This window comes from Stegostoma tigrinum, chromosome 13, assembly GCF_030684315.1.
Source record: "Stegostoma tigrinum isolate sSteTig4 chromosome 13, sSteTig4.hap1, whole genome shotgun sequence".
In the NCBI taxonomy this organism is placed as follows: Eukaryota; Metazoa; Chordata; class Chondrichthyes; order Orectolobiformes; family Stegostomatidae; genus Stegostoma; species Stegostoma tigrinum.
Window position 1 is genome coordinate 55038639 of NC_081366.1, and position 23441 is coordinate 55062079.

Consider the following 23441-nt stretch of genomic DNA (forward strand, 5'->3'; position numbering starts at 1 on the left):
CACCAGCTTCAAAATCTCCCCTTCCCCCACCACATCCCAAAACCAGCCCAGTTCGTCCCCTCCCCCCAACTGCATCACACAACCAGCCCAGCTCTTCCCCTCCCGCCACTGCATACCAAAACCAGCCCAGCCTGTCTCTGCCTCCCTAACCTGTTCTTCCTCTCACCGATCCCTTCCTCCCACCCCAAGCCGCACCTCCATTTCCTACCTACTAACCTCATCCCATCTCCTTGACCTGTCCATCTTCCGTGGACTGACCTATCCCCTCCCTACCTATACTCTCCTCTCCACCTATCTTCTTTTCTCTCCATCTTTGGTCCACCTCCCCCTCTCTCCCTATTTATTCCAGAACCCTCACCCCATCCCCTTCTCTGATGAAGGGGCTAGGCCTGAAACGTCAGCTTTTGTGCTCCTGAGATGCTGCTTGGCCTGCTGTGTTCATCCAGCCTCACATTTTGTTATCTTGGATTCTCCAGCATCTGCAGTTCCCATTATCTCAAGGACAGAGGAGAGTTGGCCAAAGCACTATCTCAAGGCATCCTTATCCAGTATTACACACTGATGGAGGTGGCAAATACCATAAGGTACCAGAAATGATCATGTGAAAATGTCATAGTAACGAAAGTCCAAATTTGATTCACTTGGTCCAAAGGACATTCTGATGCTAGTCTGACAATTGTGTAGAACTTTTAACAACAGTGCACCATTCCAAGACACAACTGGCTTTCTTTTAACACTTGCAAGTTCATTCATCACAGGGTTTTTATCCAAAACAAATAAGTTTAGAACAGTAGGAGGCAATCTTGGGTGTCGGCCAGATGGAGTAAAATCAGATTTATTTATTAAGCTGTATTTGTTCGGGTCTCCGACTCACATGACCCACACACAATCCAGCCAGCTCTTACTCTTAAAACACTTCCATGAAAACTCACAAGATATTTTGACTGGTCTTCCAAAGGTCTACGGAACTTCATCTGTAAGCTCCAAGTCTATTGCATATCGAGGAGATGTTAACCTCTACCTGCTAAGTACTAGGATGAGTGCACCCCATTTAAAAAAAACGGTTTTATATTCTCAAAGCATTTCAGTCATTGTAGCAGCAGGGAAACGTTGCCTTTCGGCTGCGGATCTGTTTTGGAAGAAGTGCGTTTCGCCCACGTGGCTCTGGGCCTCCGTAGCCACTGGGGAAAGATGGCGGTTGCTCCGGATGTTCTTGTCCGAATCTGCGCGCAAGAAATCATCAAATATGATCTGGAAATAAAAGCGCTGGTCCAGGTAAAGTTGCGAATGATTCACGCGTTGTCTTAGTACCGAAGAATAACACCTAATTTAGAATGGTCTGTACTGAAGTTGCACAGAAACAGAACTGTGTGCGTGTACCGACAGTGTATTTATCCGTGGGACCCAGAGTATGGATTCAACCTGTAAATTATATAGATCTGTGATTTTTTTTGCAGCTACCTCATTAAAGGTTTAGTAATTGTGAACAATAAGTATGTGCTTTTGGTTTTTTTTTCATGCGATATCGGTGTCGCAGTCAAAACCAGCGTTTGTTGCTCATCCTTATTCGCTGTTGAACTGGGTAGCTGATAGGGCCGGTACAGAGGGCGTTTAAGACGCCTTCGTATTGCTGAGCCCGGAGTCACGTACAGACCAGGCCGGGTATGGTGAACCAGATGAGCTTTTACAACAGTTGATAATTTCACTGCAACGCTGACGTCAGCTTTCAATTTTATCAATTGTATTAAATTCCACCAGTTGACCACTGCACCACACACCCTTGATTGTGCAGACATATGCACATTTCATCCACTTAAATTGAGGGTAATTTTGGATTCCAGCTTCTGAATCACTCTGGATAGAATAACTGGGTTTTGGTGATGATAATGAAATTATGTTAATCAGAGCCAGAGTAACATATACTTTGTCATGGCACCTTTATGTTCTGAATTTTTGTACAGATGATTTTAAACCATGATTTCTTCCCAGAACTTCCATGTTGTTCTGGTTTTATAGGCCCATGTCAACATTGTTTAAACATATGATTAAATGAAAATTTAACATAATGCAGTGTGTGATCAGCACGTATTAGGCTCTTGAGTAAACTGCTCAAGGTGAAAGTCCTGCTATGATTGGAGAAAAAAATAGATGCTACCCTTAATGGTGCTTCAGGCTATTCGAGCTGAAGGAATAATAAAGAATAACTTGCTGCATCCATAAGTAATGGAAATACCCTAAGTTATGTTTAATATTTCCAAGTGATTATTTGTATGTGTCAGTTCATACAGCAGCTGATCTTTACAAGAGGTGATTTTATGTTTCTAATGTGTTCACTTTTTAGATTTATTAGGAAGTTTTTCTGTAACAAGATGTGTAGGAATTTCTGAATGCAATGTGCATTTTCTCTGTTTCATCAAAAATGAACAGCATTTGCATTTTACTGGTGAAACTGAGAAGCTCACTCTTTGTTGGATAGAAGCAGGTTACTTAAACTATGCAATTTCATGAGAAAAATATGCAAGTTTGATTATAGATGCAGATAGAAATACAGATCTACATCTGTCATCCCTCTGACTGACTTGAGGGCTTTCTTGCTACTGATGGAAATCAACATTTAGAAGCGATGGATCAAAGATCTTGGAACTGATGCGAATGCATTGATCAAACCTAAGATGGCTGTTAAGTCTTTAATCAGTTAGGAAGGAGTCAATCTCCAAGTTGATACACAGTCAGATTCTAAACAAGGCTTCACACCTAAAAATTTCTGACCTGAGATGTCACCTCTGGTATACTGAGGGAGATACTGAGTTATCTAGGGGCAATGACTTGAAAGAAATTTGGAATTTACATATTAATCTGTCTATTGCCATTCGCTGTGGAGAAACAAAAGGTTTTGGTGTGCATGTATACAAATCAGTTAATGGAATGTGCACCTCAATGTCAAGGGGCCCTGGAGTACAAAAATGATAAACTGATGTTTCAATGTATGGAGTATTGGACGAATCCCAACTGAGGTACTGCAACCAGTAATGGGTTCCTGTATTATACCTCAGTAAGGATATGCTTACTCAGAAAAATGTGCTATGTTGTAAATTCTACTGAATTGTAGCAGAGCTTAAAGGGTTAAGTTGTAAAGATAGATTTCATAAACAAGACATGATCCCATGAGGTTTGAAGACTGGTGGGTTGTCATGTGTAAAATAGTGAAATAACTTGATAGATTAGAAACTAATTACTGTGTTGGGGAATTGTGAAACATAAAGGCAATGGTTTTTAAAATTAAAGTTAGACCATGCAAAGATGAAGTCAGGAATCATTTTCATTAAGAAGGTAGTATAAATGTGCAGTTCCTTACCCCAAATGGGTGCGACTGCTTTGCCAAATGAAAATCTCAAGACTTGGGTGTACTTTTTTTTCCCCGTTGGGTAAACAGAATCAGCAGTAGGTAAGGAGTTGACGTTGAGATATTAGCTGTAATCTAACTGAACATGCTGATGGTTACGAATATCCCATACATGTTCTCATGCTATTGTGTCCTAAATGATAAAAGCAATGGTGAAAAATGGCCGTAAAATGCAGCTTGAAACTCCCAGTGGTCTACTCATGACAGCATGCCAACTCTGTCCTGCCCATTTGCGTTACATAAGTTAATGTGCCACACTTAAATGGAAGTCGAAATAGTTTTAAAAAGGAGTAGTGAATCATCTTATATTTTTGAGTTGGCTTTAAACCAACTAATGTTTCTTGGCATTCAGATTTTACATCCAAATTGATTTGGCTAAAGTTATTTTTAGTATTAGCATAATTCAAGCTTTATTGCTAAATTGACTACAGGTAGTTGAAAGTTCTTCATTCCCTTGTTAAATTGTAACTTCACTCTTAAAGCTTTAGTAATGTTGAATGATAGAGCAGATTAATCATATTGCATTTGTTAATTTATAGGTTTCCGTTATCACATCTGAAGAGTTAACCATCGTTCTGAACAGATGCTGACCAAACTGCTTTGAATTTCGAGTATTTTATATCAGTTTTGATTTATTTTCCATATACTTTCAACATAATTACTTCTCTTTAGATTGTAGAACCATTATGACTTGATTTTGATCTATCAGTGGTAAAGAATCCCTCATACATTTGAGCAGTGTTAAAATTAGTAAAACAGTTGGAAGATCTGAACAGTGAATGCCTGTTCATTTCCCTTCAGGATATCAGAGACAGTACTGGACCCTTGAGCATACTCACAGAATTAAATGCTAAAGTGAAAGTAATGTTTCAGCAACTCCGACTTCGAATACAGGTGAGTGAGGACTTGAATGGCTTTTGAATGGATAGTTTTACTTAAAAAATAATGTTCAATAAGAGATGTTAATAATATAAAACAAAGAACTGCAGATGTGGAGACCTGAAACAAAAACAGAAATTGCTGGCTAAACTCAGCAGGTCAGGCAGTGTCTGTGGGGTGAAATCAGAGTTAACATTTTGAATCTGGTGAGTTTTTGTCAGAATCTGAAGAGTCACTGGACTTAACAGTAACTCTGCTTTCTTGCCTCAGGTACTGACAAACCTGCTGTGTTTTGCCAACTATTCCTGTTTTTATTTAAGAACTATGAATATATCACCTTTTTAAAACCGAAAATAAAACTGGACAACTATGCTCACCACCATTGCTCAACATTTGTTGGCTACTTTTAGTTCAAAGCAGAGATGTATTGGTATTGAACTTTTAGGTAAGATCCTGCACCTCTGCCATTTTGGAATCTTTGTAGCTATATATGTAGATGACAATTAGCCTTTCTGATATATATCACCAATAGTCTATTCCTGCATCAATCCTAACAGCTATAAATGATAACCGCAAAATTCTTGGCTTGGTGGTCCATTCGTTTTCTAATTTTTTTCCTCAGATTTCTACTTGCTTCCTTAGATTTCTACCTGTGAATAGCTTTCAGTCTCTTTGAAATTATTGTCTGCAACTTCCTAGGATCTCATCCATGTGGCCGTCCCTAAATGAGCTTCTTTAGGAAATACTGGCAGACAGTTCAACCGTCAGGAACATGTAACTTAAACGTGATTCTATTCCTGATGCCTGTCAGATCAGCAGCAATTTGAATCCAGAATGTACTTTTAGCTTGGTAACCACCTTGGATACTTAGCCAAAGTCCGTAAAGAGCATGAGCTTGAATAGTTGAGTTTCAGAATTGAAGGCAGACAAATTGATGACGTTTTCAAATGTGGAAAGAGATAATGTTTGAGTACACTATAAATATCTATTTGGGTTCAGCAGTGTCATTTGCTTTCTTCAGTGTCCTGTGTGCCTCCCTTTTATGGAAATTGGCACCCAATTTTCTGTATGTATTTGTGTAGTTGGAGAACCCAGGAGTGTGCCAGTAACATTGTCTTTGAAATGGATTGATACTTCAATCTCTCTCAGGATGAAAAAATTAGTACTAGGTAAGGCACCATTTGGTTTGAAGCACAAACTGTTATTTTACAGTCAATACAGGAAAATGAGGCTGGTGAGTAGGGGTGCAGTTGTTGTGTGGGTATGTTTGATCTGCTCTTAAACTGCTAAGAAAACCTCTTGATTAAGAGGACGCTGCTTATTTCTTGCATTCTTTTTACGAGAATATCTCATTTTCTTTCAGTCTCTCTAACATTGCTATTCTAATGCAGTAATACAAGCACCAGTTTTGTATGGAGATAATTCCTCATCCTTGATGGTAACCTAGTAGGTTTTGAAAATTAATGGAAAGAGTAACAAAAAATTTGAGAGCCATGAAGCTTATTCCTTCCATTTACCACATGCAGGCTATTCTGATGTAGACTCTGTCCATCCTATTTTCTTCCTTCAGTGAAGATTCTCTGAAACCCTTTTGCTAAATGAAGGAAACCTTACGATACTCATTTTACATTGATTCTTCATTGCCTCGTGGTTCAAGGACCATTACTTTTTAAGCCTTGTTGACTAGGGACAAATCTCAAAAATAGGAGGAACAGGCTTCTGGAATTCTCCTAAAATCTCTGTTTTCACAAAGTGCTAGGAGTAGAGTTCAATGGTGTATTTTCACTGAGAAAAATCTTTATGACAACACAATGAAAAGATATGACTTTATAAATCTTTATTGTTTAATATTATAAATATCAGCAAGCAATTCCTTGAAGGACATTTCAAATAGACAGAAAAGGCTCTGAATATCTGAGATAGTGACAGGGAAAGTAGATTGCTTGCTGTATTGAGACTGCATCATCTTTTAAAAAGAAGTGCTTTCAGTATTTCTCCGAATAAAATGTGACCATTCAAAAATGCTAATAACTTATGACAGAGGTTCAGTTAATCTCTTATCAAGGCATTGGGTTTGGTATCAGACTTCCCCATTTAGTTTCGGTAAAATGGATAGTAGAGGAAAGAGTTATAGAGGAAATTATTGCATTTTAGCAATATAGAGTTGGATATTCTGGCTTCTGATGACTCGTGCTTTTAAGTGGGATCTCATATATGAATGCTAACATAACTTCTTCAAACTTTTGAAGGACTTAGAACAGATGGCAAAGGAACAAGACAAAGAATCTCATAAACAAACTCTGCTGGCTGAAGTAGAGAATCATCGCAAGCAAATGTTAAGGTAAATGATATTTTTGGCAAGTCTGAAAACCTTGGAATAATTTTAGTTTCAAAATTAACAACAATTTAAATCCACAAAAACCTTTTCAATCCGAATGACAATCCACCTCAAGTAACATTTGAAACTATTATAGAGAAACTATAAAGCAAACAAGTCCAGAAGCAGGTATAATTTAGTATAATCGATCCCTGACAAGTTCATGCATATACTTTTAAACATAAATTTTAAAAATCTATTACAATGCAATTCACAAAATGTTCCATATTAAATAACTCTTTTTATGAAGTAGTACGCCCTTTAAAATGATGAAAGAATGCTTGATTGGTTCCAAAATGAATACTATTTTGATGTTAGGGTATTTAAATTTTGACATAAATTGCTTCTAAGAATCAGCAAATAAAGGTGGGCGCTTTGACAAGCCTGAAACAGATGTGACATATAAAGCTAGATGTGTGTTCCTGAATTGCTGTTGTTGTTCTTCCTCCCATAATGCCGTTCTTTTGTGTATTGTATTGCATAACTCTACACTGGCCTACTTTTCTTTAGATACAAGTACACCCAAGTTATGGCTGGAGTATAACTTTTAAGCGGGTAGCACAAAGAAAGGAGAAACCAGTGATACGTGTTCGGAAAAATTCTTAAGTAGCCAATACCTCTCATCTGCACTCAGTACTCCCCCAGTCCCACTCCACTGTGTGAGGTATCTTATGATAGACCATGATCTATCTGTGAACATATAGTTAATATAAAGCACGAACGATGGATTTTTTTTATTACTGCACATTTAAGAAAATAATTCTTCTGTTATTATTAATATCTGCCATTCCCAGATTTCAGAAAGTCCCTCAATGCAATTCCTTTTAAAAATATTGCTTCTTGGGAGAAACATTGTTACAGTCTGAGCTTTATAAAAGTATGATGTTTTGGGATTTTTTAAAAAATTAAGAGTACATGATCTGCCCAGCTTATAAGCAGAAGCTGACATGAGAAAATCCCTCATGAAAAGAAGTATAGTGCTGGCCTGAGGCAGCACTCCAGGACTGCATGCACTCAGTGGACTAAACTGTGTTCAAGTGTTCAGTGGAAAACCTAGATGAGTATGCCACCACCATCACAGACTTCATTAGCAAATGCATGGAGGTCTGTGCACCAAAGAAATCAAGTGTTTCCCAACAGTAAACCTTGGACTAACCAGCAAATCCATTCCCTACTGAAGACTGGATGTGCAGCATTCAATTTGGGTGACCCAGATCTATACAGAAACTCCAGATACAATCTCTGCAAAGTCATCTGAGAAGCCAAGAAGCAGTACCGGACCAAGTTAGAGGCCCAAACCTACCAAACAGACTCCTGCTGTCAATGGTCAAGCCTAAATGACATCACAGGATACAAAATGAAACAGTGTAAGATGGCAGACAAAGACCCATCCCTCCCTGATACATTCAATGCTTTCTATGCTCAGTTTGAGCAGAATTCTACCAGCATGGTGACACCGGCCTCGACAGCCCCAGACACATTTATTCCCTCTGGCACTTCAGAAGCCAGATCAGCCTTCCTGGGAGTCAACCCAAGAAAAGTGACAGGTCTGGACTGTATCCCTGGCTGAGCATTCAGATCCCGTGCGCACCAACTGGCAGAGGTATTCACTGACATCTTCAGCCTCTTCCTCCTATAAGCTGAATGCCCCATCTGCTTCAAGAACACCACTATTATCCCTGTACCCAGTGAAACATTTGCAAGGTGCCTTAATGACTACTGCCTAATAGCTCTGACTTCAATAATCCTGAAGTGCTTTGAGAGGTTGGTCATGGTCCACAGCTACCTCAGTCTCCCAAACTGCCTTGATTCTCTACAGTTTGCCTACAGACATAACAGATACATACAGAATGCCGTATCCGTAGAATAACTGGACAACAAAGACACCTATGGCAGACTCCTGCTCATTGACTACAGCTCCATCTTCAACACTATTACCCCTTCTGAACTGATCTTAAAACTGCATGATCTTGGTCTCAGCTCTGCTCTCCGCAATTGGATCCTCAGGTTTCTGACCCATGGGCCTCAATTAGTGAGGACAGGTAACTGCACCTCCTCCACAATAACACTCAATACTGGAGGTTCCCCACCGCCTTGCCTACCCCCACGGGTATGTCCTCAGCCCCCTATTGTACTTCCTGTACATGACTGCGTTGCCACATTCTGAACAAACACCATCTACAAGTTCGCTGACAACACCACCATAGTGGGAGGATATCTAACAATGACGAGGCAAAATACAGAAGGGAGGTAGAGGGCTTGGTGACATGGTGCAATAAAAACAATCTGTGTCTCAATGTCAACACCACTTCTTCCTCAGATGGCTTACAAAATTAGGCATGTCCATAACATCCCTCACCAACATCTGTAGATGCATCATTGAAAGCATACTCTCTGGGAGCGTAATGGTCTGGTATGACAACTGCTTCTGCCTAGGATGATAAGAAACTACGGAAGGTGGTATACGTAGCCCAGACCATCATGGAAGCCAACCTTCCATCCATGGACATGGCTCGTTTCTGTGGAAAGGTGGCCAACATCATCAAAGACCCATTCAATGCTTTCTATGCTCACCAAAGATCCTTGTAATGACTTCCTACAACCTCTCTGTCAGGCAGAAAATACAGTAGCCTGAGCATATGCACGAGCAGGTTCAGGATCAGCTTTTTTTTCTGGTTGTTATCAGACTGTTGAATGGGTTCTAGTGTCAAGTAAGGACATCCTTTGCTTGCTGTGATCTGCCTGTACTGCTCGTAAACAAAACTTTTCACTGTTTTCAGTAATGTGACAATAAATCCATCAATCTCTCAATAAAGGGGCTCATGTGACCTGTTTTAAGGTCTGCCAATTAATAGGTCTGGGTAGTTTGATTGTAGGAAACTAGTGGAAAGCTGAGATTATTTTGGTTGTTAAAATGGGAGGTATTGAAGGCAATAGTAGCTGCCTTTTATGTTTACAATGAGTAGGGTTTGAGCCTCCCAGAGTCCCAGAAAAATGTTGAGGCACTTGGATGTAAATAGTTGTACTATGAATTGACCATTTACTTCCGAGATGAAAGATATTTAGGCTCTTGAGGATAATTAACTAGCATTTATACTTGGATACAAGACTAACATGTTTCACATTACTATGGGGAAACAGGGCAACAGGAGCTGTTTTTGGGATGAGGTTACAAAGCTTCCTTACAGATGAATGAATCCCAGACAACAGTTTTTCTCGTGATCAGGGAAGTGAAAAACTGCCTGGCTTAGAAAATTACAGCAGGAGGGTGATGGTTTCTAATCAAAGAGGTTCATCCTGCAACTTGCTAAGAATTCCGGAAGATTCTGGCATAATGAAAGAAAAGAATGATTAGAATATGCCTTATTGCTGATAGTCGATTTAAATAATCTATGAAAGCTGGAGATAATCACTTGAAATTCCTACTTGGGAAAACTGGGAATGTGGGAATCCATTTAAAGCTGGAAGCAACTGTGGGATATTTTGCTAGAAATAAGTTGCCTATAAAAATAAAATAGCATTTAGTCAATAATCACTTGTTAAAGTAAACGTTTTAAAACTTGAAATCTTGTTACATCATTCTTTTAGCTGGAAACTAGAAGCTTGATCCACTTTTAAAAGACATCAATCTCTGGAAATTGTGACAAAATGTAGGTTCCAAATTGCTTTAGGTGTGTCTGTTTTTGTGCAAAGTAGTTTAATAAAATGTTCTTGCTTGCAGCAATCAAAACCTAACTTTGGAATGTAAGTTCATGTTCTTTAACAAATTGAATTAACCCAATTAAAACACAGATAACTGATAGTTTTGATTTGTGGCTGTTGTATAATATCAATCTCAGTGATGCTTGGTGGCACCAGTAATGAGTGTTTTTTTAATGAAAGGCTGCCCAGCAGACATGCTCATGATCAAAATGTTTCTATCGTTTAAATAACTAACTACATTTTCCTCAAGATATGTGTTGCAAAATCTTAATAATCCATTAAAATGTTTTATATTACATTAAAGATTTGAGACTAGGCAAAATAAAATTATTCAGTTCATTAGTGTCAGTTACAAGTCCACAAAAATCACATGTATACCAAGAAAGGGGATGAAATCTAATACGTTTTGGAACATACAAAGTCAGTCAATCATTAGCAGCTAATAGGTAAAGATTGCACTGGGTTTTAAAAGCCCACATCAAGGATGTCCAAATTATGGCTTGAGAGTTAGATCTAGATCATGAAATTTGACATCTAGCCCAGCGGTGTACAGCACTACTGCCTTACACTCTTTTCTGTTCTACTCAGTGCCTGATTCCAGTTTTCTAGACACCAGACCAGATCAGACTACTTACCTCTCTGTGCTCTGACAGTTTGTACTCCAAATGCATCTCAGTTGTGACTGAATGTTGTTAAATGTGTGCAAGAATTCCTTCCTGTTGTGGGTAATGATGTTTGGTTATCTGGAGTAGTAACAGTTGATAATGCCAAGGAGAGGGGAATTCTCAAACCTTGCTGTTTGTATAATTTATCAAAATGAAATTGGAGCAAGTACTAATGTAAAACAGGGGACAAGCAGGAAGAAAACTTTGTGCATGAATTAAAGGCGAGGAGAGAAAGAACTGCAGTTTGAAGTGACCAAAACAAGAATGGAATCCTGAATTAAGGGAAAGAGACAAAAGAAACCACCTTCACCTAAGATGAATGAGAGAGAGAGAGAGAGAGAACCTCCCCGAACTGGAGCAGAGGAAAAAAGTGCTGACGTGTAAAAGGTTAGAAAGAAGGTAACCCTAAATGGGTTACCAACTGTGTTAGGACCATTAATACGGGGCAATAAATGGTATTCTAACCAGTGATGCCAACATTCTGTTAACAATTAATAATGAAAATATGTTCATCAGATATTGACAACTTTGATTACTTTTTACTAGAACATTTTTCATATCATCATTATCTATTTGGAAAAGCAGACTTACGCACTTAGGGAAAAGATGTAGACAATTTAGACTTTTGATCCTGATTTACCATTCAATGAGATCGTAGCTGACTTGTAACCCGACGGCAAATGGCCTCCTTTGTCCTCATGTTCCTTAATGCCATTATTTAATTAAAGAAAATCTCAAATTTAAAGCTGTTCTCATGGTCCTTTACATAAATACCACCTAAATCCTTTCTCTGCCCCACTTAACCCATGTAATGTTCACTTACTGCTAAGGCACTTCTCTCACTTTACACTTTTTCCTGTCTTTACTGAAGATTATTAGCACCATATTTATTCTGCCCGAAAACCTTTGGTTCATAAACATAGAATTCCTACAGTGTGAAAGCAAGCCAGTCAGCCCATCGAGCCCACAATGACCCTCTAACCGACCCCGACCCATCCATTTCCTAGAGCTAATGCACCTAACCTGCACAACTCTGGACGGTATGGGCAATTAAACATGGCCAATCCACCTAGTCTGCACACCTTTGGACTGTGGGAGGAAATCAGAGCACCCAGAGGAAGCACAGACGTGAGGAGAATGTGCAAACTCCACACAGTCACCCAAGGGTGGACTTGAACTTGGGTCCCTGGCACCGTAAAGCAGCAGTGCTAATCACTATGTTCCATGCTCTCCGTCCTATGCTATCTATTAGTTTGCCAATAACTTCCTTCAGTTTTCAAGGCATCAAACATTGCTATTCCCTTCATTCCTGGTCCTCTCTTTCCTTAAAGTGTACCCTTCATTACATCTCTTACTAATATTTCCTTCTAAAATGTGCCCTACCAGTTTCTCTGCCTTTTCCTAATTATGTTCAGCAATTTTCTTTGTTCATTCATTCGCCTCAGCTCTTCAGCAGATGCTTTGTATCTTGTTCCATATTCCACATTTCAAAGCTACTTAGTGAGTTGGTCCACACCTTTCCATAATTGTTGTTATAATTATCTTCGAACTCACCCCATCTTAACACCAGATTGTGTCTCCAGAGCCCTGTTCGATCGTGGCTTCTGCATAATCATTTAAGAGGATTGGCAATGAACAACGTTGTCAGACCCCTCTTCACATTTCACATAGTTTTGACTCAGTATTAGCTGCTGTCACTTTTACTGTTTGTTCCATGTACAAATATCTTATGAGTAGTCTGTGTTTGCAGTCTATTTCTACATCTTTCAGCACTGTCGACATCTTAATCCAATCTGATGAAATGTTTTTTAAAACACTAGCAAACAAAAATATCATGTCCAAACTCTAAACTCTGTTCACTCATTAATCTTATGCCAATTGTTTCTGTAGTTCATCTTTCTTGGAAAACCTTAATAGACTTTACAACCAGTTATCAGAGGTAATGGGAACTGCAGATGCTGGAGAATCCGAGATAACAAAGTGTGGGGCTGGATGATCCTAAGATGTTGCTTGGCCTGCTGTGTTCATCCAGCCCCACACTTTGTTATCTTACAACCTGTCATATTTAGTTATCACTGCCGATCATCTGAGCCATACCTCAGTAATGACTAATGATTTACAATCCAAGTTGAATTTAGAAATTGCAGTTTGTTAGATCTGTTCTTTCTACTACACCCTGGTCTATCCTTTAGCTCCATGTTGCTGTTGGACATTTCTTATTTTTTGCTTCCTGTAATTAGTTTACACTACTTAATTATTTCATTGAAGTCCGTTTCATTTATAGAGTTTCTTTCTGTCCCAGTGTTGTTGCCAGTGTTTGATGAAATGAAACTTGTCATTCCCACATCTCTCTCTCAAACTTGTGTTGACCTTCCTAATTATTACCCATGTACAAATTTGTACCTGACTTTATTATAATCCAGTAATTGTAATCTTTTAGATCTAGTTGTTAGTTTGCCTCTGAGCTCTTGATTCTCCCCAAACAGGATGTCTTGTTTAAAAGCCGAAACAACTGTGGATGCTGTAAAACAGAAACAGAAACAAAAACAGAAATTGCTGAAAAAGCTCAGCAAGTCTGGCAGCATTCGTGAAGAGAAGTCGGAGTTAACGTTTTTGGTCTGTTCTGACCCTTCGGTCACTGCACCTGAACAGCTAATTCTGATTTTTCTTCACAGATGCTGCCACATCTGCTGAGCTTTTCCAGCATTTTCTGAGGATGTCTTGTTTGCTCTTCCCTATTCTGTTTATCCCTGCAAGGATCCTAACACTGGATCCCTGCCCCTGAACCATTGTCCACAAAGCTCCGTATGCAGCAGCTCAGACAGTCGACAGCTCTGCCATTTCTTATGCCAGTATCTGCACTTTTACTTGTAAGATTTTTTTCTCCCCCTACACATTGATTTGCACTAAAACACTGGACAAAAGATTTAAAATACTTACTCTGTCAAATTTTCTCAAACATTGGGCAGTGAAATAAAAAACTGAACCTTCTTCCCTTTCTGCATTTAATTCTCACTCTGATCAAATTCCCAACATTAACACCTGGTATATAGTGCACTCTGTTTGTAACTGGTGACCATTTTGCTTGACATATCCCAAATCAGCCAGAGATATTACTTTGGGAAGAAGATGCATTGCCTCACAACATACTGATGATCTGTGTTTCTTTAAAGCAACCAAACAGCTTGGCGAAAAGCAAACCTAGCCTGCAAGCTTGCTATGGACAATTATGAAAAAGATGAATTGCTGCATAGTGGTGATTCTTCAATTCGGCAACGGTAAGTTGTGTATTTTTTTTAAAATCCGTGCTATTATTTTGTCTTACAATATTCTACATGAATTACCTTCAGAGTTCTTTGCTTTTGTTTGTGTAAGGAATTATCAATCAGTATCATGCGATCTTTATCTGGCATGGTGGCTCAGTGGTTAGCACCGCTGCCTCACAGCACCAGGAGCCTAGGTTAAATTTTACCCTCAGGTGACTGTCTCTGTGGACGTTCTCCCTGTGTCTGCGTGGGTTTCCTGTGGGTGCTCCAGCTTCCTCCCATATCCAAAGATGTGCAGGTTAGGTGGATTGGCCATGTAAATTGCCCACAGTTTCCAGGGATGTGCAGGCCAGGTGGATTGGCCGTAGGAAATACGGGTTACAGGGATCGTGTACATGGCCGTGTCTGGGTGGGATTGTCTGTGTCGGATCAGTGTGGACTTGATGGGCCAAATGGCCAGCTCTCACATTATAGAGCTTCTGTGAGTTCAGATACAAGATGTTTGGATACACCACAGCTAACCACCCAAAATCTCAATTATTTCCTTAAAGTCTTTGAGGAGTTTTCCAGGAGACCACATCTGCAGCACATGGCTTGGGTGACCATACTGCTCTAATCCCCATGGCATTCCTGTTCCGTGATATAACTCCTATTCCGTGAATCATAAGCACAGACTATTGATGTACACATATTTTGAATATTGTGTGGTTCCCACTTTGGTTTTTAAAGTATTTTAGAGAAGAAGCAGAAGAATCCAGAATCTAAAATTGTAAATAATGCAGTTTTAAAGATGGTGCTACTGTAGTTCTGACAGTGCAGGACCCAATGTGTTTTACAAGTTTCAGTTTAAGTTTAGTTTTAATTTACTTAAAGTAACTGTGACTTTGTGCACTCATTTTTCTTTCTCCCCCTTCCATTGTAATTCAATAATATCACAACTTTGCTTTTGCACATTAATGTTCATAAGTAGCTGAAATGAAGCAGCAATTTCTTCTTTACTGATTTTAAGTCTTTTTAAGTATGAACATGTTTGTCTTTTTTTAAAATCATCAACTTGTCAACTTTAAAGAAAAGACAGACATTCTGACATTACATATTAATAGTAATCAGTACCACTAAATGTTGGAAAATACTTGAAGCAGAACCCCAGTTGTCATCAGGCCTGAAATTTAAAGTGTTGAAAAGTGATAGCTGAAGGAAAATTATTTTTACATTTTGAATAAAATCAAAGTAAAAATTGCCAGTGTTTTTTTTTGGAAAGAATTTTGATACATTTTGCACCTTTTGAATGCTCTCAGAAACAAGCAGAGGCATCTTCTGAGTGTTGCTTTCTGTTCTATGAAAATTTATATATTCAATTAAAAAGCGTAACCAAGATACTTCTGTTGAGGATACTTTTGCATTTTTCATTGAAATGAAAACCAGTAATGAAGAAAGACAGCAGAAAAATCACTGCTGCTGAAATGGACTAAGTTATTTTGGGTTTCAGAAAGATGACGAAGGAAGGCTTGGTACAGACTGCAAGCAGCATTACGGAGAGTTTGATGAGTATCAGTAGGATGATGTCACAACAAGTGCAGCAGAGTGAAGAGTCAGTGCAGACACTAGGTAAGGCTGAAATAGTGTCTGGATATCTGATAGTCTCCATGTTAAATTATTATATGGAAGAAATGAAGGAATACTTCTGATGGATTATAATGGAAAGAGTCAAACAGCATGGAAACAAACCCTTCAGTCCGACCAGCCCATGCTGAACATAATCCCAAACTAAACTATTCCCACCTGCCTGCTGCTGTTCCATATCCCTCCAAACCTTTCCTATTTATGTATCCATTGCAATATCTTTTAATTGTTGTATTGTACCTGCATCAACAACTTCCTCAGGAAGTTCATTCCACATGCGAACCACCCTCGGTGTAAAACATTTGTTTCTTAGGTCTTTCTAAAATCTCTGTCCTTTCACCTTAAAATCGTGCTCCCTAGCCTTGAAATTTCCCATCTTAGAGTTAATGATAGTTGTCTTTTCCCTATCTGTACCTCTCATTATTTTATAAACTTCTGGCAGGTCACCTCTCGACCTCCTTCACTCCGTGAAAACAGTTCCAATTTATCTAGCCCAGCAAGGTGTAGAGCTGGGTGAGCACAGCAGGCCTGGCAGCATCAGAGGAGCAGGAAGGCTGATGTTTCGGGCCTAGACCCTTGTTTAGAAATTTCTGGAGAAGGGTCTAGGCCTAAAATGTTAGCCTTCCTGCTCCTCTGCTGCTTGGCCTGCCAGCTGTACACCTTGCTATCTCAGATTCTCCAGCAGCTGTAGTTCCTACTATCTCTGGCCAACCTAACTATCCTTTGTTTATAACTCAAACCTTCCATACTCGGCAACATCCTGGTAAATTTCTACTGAACCCAGTCCAGCGTGATAATGTCCTTCCTATAACTGGGCAACCAGAACTGGGCACAGTATTCCAGATGAGGCCTTTCCAATATTCTGTACAACCTTAACATTGTACTCAAAGGACTGAACAATGAAGGCAAGCATGCCAGATGTCTTTTTAATCACCCTGTCTATATGTGATGCAAACTTTAAAGAATTATGTACCTGCACCCCTAGGTCCCTCTGTTCTACAACACTACCCAAAGCCCTTTCATTAATTGTTTAAACGCTACCCTTGTTTCTTGTACCAAAATGCCACTACACTCTTACCCAGTATAAAGAGATTAAATATTTATAAATCAGGTTCTTGCTAATACCAGTACGTGCAGGGTTAAAATTACACAATTTCTTCAGGATGCATAGAATTTGCATGACGGTCTATTAAGGATATCAATGCATATATACTTTGCTCATATGAGGCAAGGTAAGTAAATATGTTTATCACTTAAAATTATTAGACTTATTTTATCCAAAGTGGCAACTCTTTTATGGTGAATTTACATGAATTTATTTCATTAAAGCCTCCATTTTTTAAAACTTATGTTCTATATTATAGGAAAAAAAATCAAGCATATAGATGTTGAAGAAATGCACAAATAGCAAATCAAAGTCAAATCAAACCTGTTTCTGACCGCAACCATTACAGCGACTGAAGTTCAGAGAAATTATCCTCTTATTTTAAATATTAAGTTTCTATTTAATTGATATCTTCCAGTTTCTTTTCTGTGGGCTGCAGAAACTATTTTATATTTAGTTTCTGAGGCATTAACCTTTCACAGATCTCATGCCCTAAACTCTGTCAGTTCTAATAACATGACGTCTGTACAAGCTTTCCTGGCTTAGAAACACCACAGATTATGAAATACTGGTCGTGATGACTGGACCACTGAACTGATTATTGCTCTTATTTTTTCCGATCTGGATCAAAGAAGTTATTCTTCTGTTCCAAAGTAAAAACAAAACTAATGACTTTGTTCTGTTTACTGTGCTTGATATAAACTCACTAGTTGTGAACGTCTTGTCCATTACTTGAGAGAACTGTTATAGTATTACTTGTCATCATGTGCTTTCTTAGCAACAATGTATTTAGGTCACCGTATTAGAATTGACCTTGACCTTTCTAAAAAAAAGTCTTCATAGAATTGACCAAACCCTTTGCCTGTATTTTAAAATCTAACTTCCAAATGTGATAATATATGCCTTTCATCAATCTCTCAGTGTTGACTTAGATACAGATAGTGAAAGGTAGTTTTGTAGATGATGCAAAATTCACTTTCAAAAATGCTCTGTGCTGATACATGGGCAATATTGAAAACAAAATCTTGGTTTTACACTGCATCTTTCACATTCAGTGAATGTTTCACAGCCAGTGAATTCATTTTGAAGTGGAGTGTTATGACAAAAGCAAATATGGCAGCTAGTTTGCACAAAAAATGCCCACAAGTAGAAATCACATGGACGGCAATGGCTTTTTGATATTATTGAGTGTAAAGATCTGAAATGTTACATTTAATCATTAACATCACTTAATTAACTCATCCCCGATCAATAAGTATTTTGGCAAACAAATTAGTTGAATCGATAGAACTAAAGATTCTGTAGTTAATGACAATAGTTTTCACTGCAAAACTAATTTTCCATTTCCCGCTGTAGCAGTCAAATGAAGCTTTATTATAATTGGGACTAATCAATTCCAAGTGTTGGATTATCAATATAAACAATTGGTATGGAATGTATTATTGAAATTCATTAAAGACTACTGTTTGCAATATTGTTAATATAACTAACATATTTTGAAGATTTTAATGATTTCAAAATCAAATTTAATACCAGTGCTAAACATTGCAATCATTATTGGAATGCAGGTGTTGTTAATGCCTGTATCAATTTTAGAATATTGACCACTATTCTACTACTTCATAGGTTTTATGAGAAATGACGTCATGGAATAAATGTATTAGAAAATATGTTCAGACTGTTTGATACTGTCCCGTTTTGAATTACATCAATGAACCTATTAATTATAGCATCCTGCACTCACTTTAGCTTGGGCATTTGTCTACACTTCAAGAATAATTTATTGAATGTTGAAAAATTTTGGATGCCCTGAGAGTGTTATGACAATATATATGTATATTTTTGTCATTGTTTTTGTGGTTATCCTCCATTCCTAAGTGAATGTGCCTTGGTTAATTATTGAAAATATATTGTGGAATTTAATCAAGTCACTATCACTTTATTGGTCACAATATGCAGCTTACTTGACTTGCTTTGGCCTGTACTTGCTTCAGTTTTTGACGTTATTAAAAAGAATGAAGTTTTAATACTGGATGTAGCTCTTTGGCTTACATTGTGTTGTTTAGTGTAAATCTTTTTTTTTCTTCTTTTACTTAAGCAACATCATCAAGGACTGTTCAGGAGACAAATGAAGAATTTAAAAATATGACTGGCACCATTCAGCTGGGGCGCAAGTTGATTACAAAGTATAATCGTCGAGAGTTGACTGACAAGCTGCTTATTTTCCTAGCTTTGGCACTGTTTTTGGCAACAGTCGTATATATTTTAAAGAAGCGCCTGTTTCCTTTCTTATAGAGTTAGAATAAGAGGCATGTGTCAAGTAGGAATTGAAATTGGGAACACCTTTAAATAATCCGGGGCATAACAAAACCAATTGTATTAAATTTATTTATGAATTAAAATGCAAACCCATTGAGAAAACCTTAAGTAATTTCTTGTTTTAAGTTTATTAATTAGAACTTAATTGGGATAATAATTGGCTCTAGAAACCAAAGCATAATTATTTGCAACTTGAGATATTTTGTGTTTTTCCCTTTAGCTCTATGCCGTCACTAAATTGGCAGGAGCATTTGTCCGAGAGTTCATATCTGTGGCAACCTTAAAGGAGCTAAAATTTGAGTGATACAACGTTTTTGTTAATAATATGTACCATATTGTACTTTGTTGACCCAGCTGAATTTGTTGAATTCTAAGGAATCTACTTAACATTTAAGTATTGAAAAGGATTACCCATACTGTAACTGTTTCATGCCTTTTATACTATGAATGTAGTCCAGACAGTTTCCAGCATTTTGTTATTCATAAACAAATAATCTTTTTTGACTGAATGGGACCAAAAGATGTTGCAGAAGTCCCTATGCTAATGCTATATAAATCTATTTTGTAACCTCTGTTCATATTTAATGTAGTTATTTTGGCCTGTGTTAGAGTTGTGGGAAAATCTGTATGTGGGTGCATTTGCATGTATAAAACATGCACTGTTTAAATATATGTGGATAACATGATTAATCTATTTAACTTGAATATTTGAGGATTTTGACTGGACTGTAAACTAAAAATTATGACTAAAACATTTATATTCAAATTGTCAAAGTAAAACTTAAGGAAAAATGTCTTTCTCTTGTCTGATAAAGCACCTTTTAATGGATCTAATTCAGGGTTTGTCTGCATGTGTAACGCAGGTAATAGCTTATATTCGTTTTATACCATATTTATGTCTTATTTGAATTCTTGTTCCTTATTTAAACTTGTGTGTCTTTGAAAGGATCAACAAAATACCTAGAAGCTGGAAGATCAATTTCCTGCACTTGCCCCACATCCTTGAATGTTACGATATTTGAAAAGCCCATCCAAATTTTTTAAAAGTTGAGAGATTTCTGGCCTCTACTGCCTTCCCAGCTAATGTATTCCAGACTCCTATCATGTATAGAGTGCAAAAGCTTTTTTCCACAAATCCCATCAATCTCCTGCCCCTTACCTTAAAACTATGTTCACTTGTGATTGACCCCTCAACCAAGGGGAAATAGCTGCTCTCTTCTCATTCAGTTCATACCTCTCATAAGATTATATACCCCAATCATGTCCCCTGTCAGTCTTGAAACAAAACAGTCTAAGCCTATCTTGTCTCTTCTTATAGCTCAATTGCACAATTCCTGGCAACATCCTGGTGAGCCTCCTATGTAGCCCCTCTAGTGCTATCACATTCTTCCTTTAGTGAGGTTTGTAAAATTGCATACAGTACTCCAGTTGCTGCCTAACCAATGCCCTGCACAACTCTCATTACCTCCTTGCTCTTATTTGCTATGTCATGATTGTTGAAAGCAAGTGTCCTATATGCTTTCTTAAATATCCTATTCACTTGTCTGCCAACTTCAGGGATCTATGAATAATTACCCCAAGATTTCTCTGTTTCTCTAAGCTACCTGCTATCCTGCCATTTATTAAATACTCGCTCATCTTGTTTCTTCTTCCAAAGTGCATCACCTCACAATTATCGGGGATAAATACCATTTGCCACTGGTCTGCCTCTGACCAACCCATTTATATTTTCCTATAACTGACAATCATGTTCTTCACTCGTAACCACTCTACCAATCTTGGTGTTGTCTGCAAATTGCTCAATATTCTCCCAACATTTTCATCTATGTCATTTATGTATATAACAACAATAAGGGCCCCAGTATTGTTGTACACCACTTGACACGATCTCCAGGCTTCAACTACTACTCTTTGTGTCCTATTACTAAGCCAGTTTTGAACCATCTTGACAAGTGTTCCTCAGTTCCATGTGCTGTAACCTTCTCAGTCTCAAATGTGGGACTTTGCCAAAAGCCATGTAAACGACATAAACTGAACTTCCCTCATCCCCACATGTTAAAAAAATTCGAACAAATTTGATCAGCGTGACCTTCCTTTAACAAAACCATGCAGACTACCCCCAGTTTTTCCATGCCTTTCCAAGTGGGTATTAATTCGCTCCTTCATAATTTTGTCCAGAAGTTTCCCTACCACTGACATGAGACACACTAATTTCCTGGTTCATCTCTACCACCCTTCTTGAAAAGTGGAACCACATTAGCCATCCTCCAGTTCTCTGGCAATTCCACCATGGCCAGAAAGGAATTAAAAATTGTTGTCAGAGCCCTTGCAATTAGTTGATGAGGCTACATTAGTCCAATATCTCCCCATTACAAACTGTGCAAGTTCGTCATAGTCCCCTTTCCTGAAATCTGTACCACTGTTCTCCTTTTCCGGAATGAAGATCGAAGAGAAGTAGTCATTTAACGTGAGGATGAGTTCTTTTAGAGGATTGTGCATTTGTAGAATTCTTTACTCCAGTGGACTGTTAAGAGCCTTAAGCATATTCAAGGGTGAGTTATAGGGAAAACAGGAAGGTGAAGGTGAGTGTTATCTGGTCAGGCATGATCACATTGAATGGCATACTTCTGCTTTAAATCATCTGATTTTATGGAATTTTTACATTGGTATATAGCAGTCATTATGTTAAAATGATTTAAAGTTAGAGTCTATCTGCTGAAGCAACTTTAGTAGCCTCTTCAAAGACCCATAAGTTATCCATTAGTGGAAATTCAGAATGGTGATTATTCACTGTAGAATACTGGTCAGTTTTTTGGGCAGGGTCAGCTTCTTGCATGCCTTTTTAACTTGTGTAAATAATTACAAAAGCTTGATTTGTAATGGACTTATTTAAGCTTGAAATTTCTTGATTCTTCTGTGCTAGTCAATTGGTTAAAATGAATTTTACAAAAAAAATGTAGAGCCATGTGAAATTCCTGCCTGTTAATATCCCTTTGAATTTGTTGGTTGTATTTTGTTTGATTCAGTTCATTCACTGCTTAACTATTGTCCAAATGAAACTCATACAAGAGTTTTCGAAATATCCTCTGTACGTTTTATTAGGCCTGTAAATTGTACAAAGAACTCCTAACCTTGCCAACCTGTTACAGGCAGGATAGAAATATGCACTTTAATTGACAATTATTTGGTTAGAAGTCACATGATGCCAGGTTATAATCCAACAGATTTATTTGAAACGGCAAACTTTTGGAGCATTGCTCCTTCAAGTCAGGTGAAGTTCCAAAATTTTGTGGTTTCAAATAAACCTGTTGGACTATAACCTGGCGCAGTGTGACTTCTGACCTGGCCCACACTAATCCATCACCAGCACCTCCACATCATGAAATTTGTCAGAATGATAAATTTCTGTTTCTATACTTAAAGAATATATCTCTCCCAGGAAATGTGACATCTGGAATTAGATTCAGATTTAACGTGATTTAAAACATTTCATATTAATGTGTACAGCAACTTAAAATGTCAAATATTTGAAAATGAACTTATTCCTAGAAAGACATCAGCTTTTGGAATAGCTTTTTGATACTGCTAATTTGAAGGATACTGCACTCTAATGCTGTAGCAGAAGGGAATGTTGATCTTTTAAATAAAGCTGTCGTGAGACTTGGCAGAATTGAGCATAACAAATGTAGTTGCTGAAAAGCCAAGGAAAATATTTTTGTGTGAGGTTTGTTTTCCATTAAACTGAGATATACCTGACGAAAATGACATCATTGGTGATAAGATGGCATGTGCCCCTGTGTTTCTTTGATGATAGCCAGCATTAGTCTTATCAGAAATCCTTTTCTGAGCCCCAACAATCACGGAAGAAGGCAAATATATAACATTATCTGCGGTAGTTTTCAACAGCATTGCATAGTTAAGATTAATGAAGTGTTTCAAAGTAAGGTCATATTTAAAATATAACACTTTGAGATATATAATTTTTCTTTCTGCTTTCCCATTGGTCATCTGCAATAAAGCTGTTATATTTCTTCCAAGCTTGTTTAAATGACCATATGAAATTTATGCTATTTATGCAACTTTAAATATCCTCAGATATGCA

The 23441-nt window shown here is 37.9% G+C and overlaps 1 protein-coding gene across 1 annotated transcript; it reads left to right on the forward strand.

The window, feature by feature from the left end:
- The first annotated feature begins 1148 nt into the window (after positions 1-1148).
- On the forward strand, positions 1149-23229 carry bnip1b (BCL2 interacting protein 1b). The gene is made up of 6 exons (XM_048543745.2): positions 1149-1275; positions 4205-4297; positions 6532-6623; positions 14200-14304; positions 15782-15900; positions 19119-23229. The coding sequence occupies exons 1-6, from the start codon at positions 1192-1194 to the stop codon at positions 19313-19315; spliced, it is 690 nt and encodes a 229-aa protein (XP_048399702.1). The 5' UTR covers positions 1149-1191; the 3' UTR covers positions 19316-23229.
- Positions 23230-23441: the final 212 nt, after the last annotated feature.